The sequence below is a fragment of the Trachymyrmex cornetzi genome, unplaced genomic scaffold (genome assembly GCF_001594075.2).
Source record: "Trachymyrmex cornetzi isolate Tcor2-1 unplaced genomic scaffold, Tcor1.1 scaffold539, whole genome shotgun sequence".
In the NCBI taxonomy this organism is placed as follows: domain Eukaryota; kingdom Metazoa; phylum Arthropoda; class Insecta; order Hymenoptera; family Formicidae; genus Trachymyrmex; species Trachymyrmex cornetzi.
Window position 1 is genome coordinate 108814 of NW_017299849.1, and position 5475 is coordinate 114288.

The following is a 5475-nucleotide window of genomic DNA, read 5'->3' on the forward strand; positions in this document are numbered from 1 at the left end:
AAATTTCTCTTGAATAGTGCATTTTAGAGAAAAATGTTTCAAACAAATGTTTTGTGACTTCGAGGGGGACATAAAATGGTATCATTGGTTTGACCTTGGGTGGCGTTGTCAAGGTCAGGGCAAGATCACTTCGAATTTTTTAAATGGAACATTCCATTTTTCATTATATATTCTTGTAACTTACCTTGAGAGCTTTTCAAATCACTATAATAAAATATTTTTTCATTAAATACTTTGCGAGTTATAAGGCTTGAAAGTTATAGTACCGTCGGCACTAACATTACCCAAGATGTCCGACCAATGGCTATAAAACCTCTTGAATGTTGTTCAGAATCATGGCCTGGATAAAATTTATTAAGATCAAGAGCATTGGAAGTTGTACCTCTTATTTTCATTTTTACGTACAAATGAATTTTTAGTGCAAAAATGAAAATAAGAAGAACAGCCTCCAATGACTTTGATCTCGAAAAATGTTATCCAGGTCATGATCCTGAATAAAATTCTTGAGGTTTTAGCCGTCGGTCGGACACCTTGGGTAATACTAATGCCGGCGGTACTGTAACTTGTAAGCCTTATAACTCGAGAAGTACTTAATGAAAATGGATTTAATTATAGTGTTTTGAAAAGCTCTCAAGGTAAGTTACAAGACTATATAATGAAAAATGGAAGTTTCCATTTAAAAAATTCGAAGTGACCTTGCCCTGATCTTAACGACGCCACCCAAGGTCAAACCAATGATACCATTTTATGTCCCCCTCGAAGTCACAAAACATTTGTTTGAAACATTTTTCTCTAAAATGCACTATTCAAGAGAAATTTGAGGTTGTCATTTAAAATTGGACACCGTATATATACATGTACTTATTTAATAAAATATGCAATAAAATCAATAACACATCAACAAAAATGACATTTTGACAGTGATTTGAATTCGTCTTGAAGATTCCTACAATATTAAAAAGCCCCATTTTTCGTTGAATATTCTTGTAGCTTGTCTCGAGAGCTTTCCAAAACACTATAATAAAATATTTTTTCATTAAGTACTTCTCGAGTTATAAGGCTCGAATGTTACGGTACCGCCGCCGACATTAGCATTACGCAAGGTATCCGACCGATGGCTAAAACCTCTTGAATGTTGTTCAGGCTCACATCCTAGATAACATTCGTTAAGATCAAGGTCATTGGAGACTGTTTCTCTTATTTTCATTTTTACATAAAAATGAATTTTCAGTGCAAAAATGAAAATAAGAGAAACAATCTCCAATGACCTTGATCTTAACGAATGTTATCTAGGATATGATCCTGAACAACATTCAAGAGGTTTTAGCCATCGGTCGGATACCTTGCGTGATGCTAATGTCGGCGCGAGTACGAGATTGATGGCAGGCGCGTTGACGGATACTACGAGTCGGAATCGGCAGACGGAATACAGCGTTACGCACTTCAATTCCCCGAATGTTTCTGGCATGGTTGTCCGACGTGCTTTCAGGTAAATCGCGACAGAACGCTTTCGTCCACGAATCGTGGAGATACGATCGACGCGCGTTACGAACGAACTCGACTTATCATCGATATATCATCTACGAAAACGGGGATACCACGTTATAGAGAAATAGGAGTGGAACTTTGACCGGGAAATGCGTGAAAATCTTGAGATGCATGATATTCTCAAGAATCACACGCTATTACAATCTGATCCTCTTGACCCGCGCGATGCGTTTTTCGGCGGTCGTACAGGAAACATCGCTACCCGATATGAAATTACGAGTACAGAGAAAATACGTTATGTGGACGTATGCTCTTTGTATCCGTATGTATTGAAAACGGGTGCTTTCCCTCGATACGGTCACCCCGATATTTATGTCGGTGAGGACTGTAACGAGTTAATTGGTGAAGCGCCAAATTTTAATTTTGATTCGGTCGAAGGTCTTGTACGCTGCAAGGTGCTCCCGCCGCGTAATCTCTTTCATCCGGTACTCCCGTATCGAGTAAGAGGAAAGCTGCTTTTCGCACTGTGTCGAAGCTGCTGCGAAACTTTCTCGCAGGAAACGTGCACTCACGATCGTCCCGACGAGCGTGAATTCGAAGGTACTTGGGTATCCTGCGAATTACGCAAAGCCATCGAGAAGGGCTATCTCGTGACGAGCGTTAGTGAAATTTGGCAGTATAAAGTCACACGATACGATCCCAATACTCGGCAGGGAGGTTTGTTTGCCGAATATATAAATACATTTCTACAATTAAAGCAGGAAGCTAGTGGATGGTCGAGCGAATGCGGGGATAACGATGACGATGCTAAGGAACGTTTCCTGAGGGAATACGAAAAAACCGAGGGTATCGTTCTCGATAGAAATAACATTACTCGAAATCCCGGTTTGCATTCAGTCGCTAAGCTTTGTCTAAATTCATTTTGGGGAAAATTCTGCCAGCGAAGCAATCTGCCTAATACTGAGATCGTAAAGTCATACCAACGACTAATGACTTTACTCACGAGTCCGGAGCATGAGGTAACTGATATATTACCCGTCAATAACGAGGTAATATACGAGTATGTTTCGTGGCGGCTACGTGAAGAGGCGGTCGCATCTTCTCCGATGACGAACGTCGTAATCGCGGCAAATACGACGGCGTTAGCGAGATTAAAATTATACGATTATTTAGAAAAATTAGATAAACGCGTTTTATATTACGATACAGACTCATATATCTACTTAAGTACCGGTGAGCCGAATGAGTACGAACCGCGTACGGATAATTTTCTGGGCGATATGACGGATGAACTCGAAAGCTACGGCCGCGGTAGTTATATCGAGTCGTTTGTTTGGGTGGTCCAAAATTTTACGCGTATATCGTTCGTACGCCAGAAGGACGCTTGCATGAGGTCTGTAAAATAAGGGAACAACACTTAATTTTAAGAATTCGATCGTTCTAAATATTTTAATAGTATTAAGAAATTAATTGAAGAAAATGAGAGAAAAAGGCGAGAAGCAGAAGAACAAACGGGGAAAGCGGTGATAAATTTGCATTTTACAGCAATTCGGCGTACTGCGTTTCATGAAATTATAACACGAAACGAGACAAAGTCATGTGCGCCGGTATTGGTAAAACGTAAATTTATTAATAATCATTATTCTTTTCCATACGGTTTCGTAGATGAATAACCTTTCTCTCGCTCGAACTTTCTCTCTCGTTTTATGTTAGCAACATTGTCGAGTTTTCCGTCCATTAGTATAATTAGGTAAAAATGTAAAATTATAATGTAAGATTTTGTAAAATATGAATATTGTTTTTGTAAATATTTTATAGTTTTATACATCTTTTTAGTATTAGAATTGTTGTTCAATTTTATAATGTAAAATATAAATATATTTTTTACCATATAAAATTGTATTGTATTCGAGGCGTTCAAAAAATGATTAAATAAAAAACAACTTTAAAAGCTCATTTTCCTCTTTTTCCCCTTTTTTGTAAGAAATAAGTAATAAATATATAAAAATAAAATATTTTATATTTAAAACACAAGAAAAATTTTTTACCTTCTTCCTTCCTCCTTTATAAGCTTTTTTCCCACGGCATCGCATGTAAGCTCGTAGCGGCGGTGCCCCGTCCTCTCACATATCCGAAAGAATTGTAGGCTGACTTCGTCGCGGATAAGCTTATGCGCGTCGCAACGTGGCAGCTCAGAAGGCGGCTCGGTGCTCTCCGCCCCCCGACTAGCCTACACTGTTAGAAATTTCTCAATGAATTTTAATTAACATGTAAAGGAAGCATGTGGTTATGCACAAAATTAAATGTAATGAATGATGTAAATAAAAACTAAATTACAGTAGTCTTAAATGTGATGAACGTGTGTATTGAAATTAATGAACACATTATTGTAGAAATTAATTTACACGTTAATGAAAAGTACGAGATCTGTAATTGAAAAGTAATTTACGTTAATGACATGTAAGAAACGTATTAAACATATATAACATTAAGCGTTAATAGTATTAGGCTTAATTAAAATATTATTAATATTCGTAAATGTAAAAGTACATTAAATTTCATTAATATGTACATTAAGTTATTTCAATTACGATTAATTAAATGTCATTTATAAAAGTATATTAAATTTCATTACACTTAATTCTTCAGTTACTGTAAACTTAAATTTCATTAACATGTGCATTAATAGTCCTTTCAGTTACAGAGAAATTAAACTTCATTCACCAATATACATTAAAAGTTAATGAAATGAACATTTCTAACAGTGTACGCGGGGGTACGCCACGTGCGGCCCTTGTCGCGTCGATTAGCTTATCTCCCTGCTTAAATTTTTCCTTTGCACATTCTTGAAAATATTGTTAAGCGCCATTTTTTACCCTTTTCTTTTTTGCTTTTGAAGTCTTGCACGGTAATCGCCTGTTCATTTCGCAAAATGGACGAGCGCTGGAAACATCCCTGGACATCTATCGTATGCGGTCTTACCGGTTGCGGAAAGACGATTTTCGTAAAAACTTTCCTCCGATATTTATCTCTCATGTCCGACGTGTGTTTTGAGAGAGTTTATTTTATTACGCGGAGTGGCAAGAAGCTTATCGACAATTACAATACGACGATCGTGAAAAAGAGATCGAAGAACAGAATTGGCGACGCATTAACGTTAAAGCGACGAAGAAGAACGTAATTGAATTTCGCGAGGGATTACCTCGTTCGGAGGATTACTCGAACGATCCGCTCTCCCCGAAATTAGTGATAATCGACGATCTTATGAGAGAATCGTCGTCGAGCGACGCGATCGTGGATCTTTTCACTAAAGGAAGTCATCACAAGAATCTCAGTGTCATTCTTATCTCGCAGAATCTCTTCCATCAGGGACGTGGTCAGCGCGATATATCACTCAACGCGAATTACATCATCGTTTTCAAAAATCCAAGTGATCGCGCTCAAATTCGTAATTTAGCGCGTCAAATCTATCCCGACGATCCGAAATTTCTAGAAGAGGCATACTACGACGCTACGTCGAGGCCTCACGGTTATTTGTTGCTCGATCTGAAACAATCAACCCCGAACGAGTACCGATTTCGAACATGTATTTTTCCCGAGGATACGACTCATTACATCTACGTGGCACGTAGATCATTTTCTAGGGAATTCGTATAAAAAGCAAGTACGGGTAATCGTACGTGTCAGTCGTAGATTTTTCTCGCGATGAAGGTGGTTAACAAGAAATCGCACAGTGCGACGAAAATCGCCATACATTCGATCGGTAAGAGAAACGCCTGTCTCCTCGCGGCGCTCTATCATTTGAACAAAAATCAACGCACAACTTTCTTACGCGGCGCTGACGAAAAATTAATTCGTTGTATCTGTGAATGTGTTTTTAATACACTCAAAGGTAACGTCTCGCTGGAACGTTGTGAAAAAAATCGGTTAACCAAATACAAAACGCCTCTGCATCGTTGCAAAACGTGGTAATTGGAATGATAAAAG

At 38.2% G+C, this 5475-nt stretch overlaps 1 protein-coding gene across 1 annotated transcript; it reads left to right on the forward strand.

Annotated features, from left to right (window-relative positions):
• Positions 1-1637: 1637 nt before the first annotated feature.
• Positions 1638-5145, forward strand: LOC108765796 (uncharacterized). Its single transcript, XM_018514642.1, has 2 exons — positions 1638-2799; positions 4544-5145. Exons 1-2 carry the CDS (start codon positions 1638-1640, stop codon positions 5143-5145), a joined length of 1764 nt encoding a protein of 587 aa, XP_018370144.1.
• Positions 5146-5475: the final 330 nt, after the last annotated feature.

Bases quoted from the DNA above. Each gene is read 5' to 3' on its own strand.
- LOC108765796 (XM_018514642.1), top strand. From the start codon at position 1,638: ATGCGTGAAAATCTTGAGATGCATGATATTCTCAAGAATCACACGCTA. The intron at 2,800-4,543 runs GTAGTTATATCG...GTGTGTTTTGAG, and splicing joins ACTCGAAAGCTACGGCCGCG to AGAGTTTATTTTATTACGCG.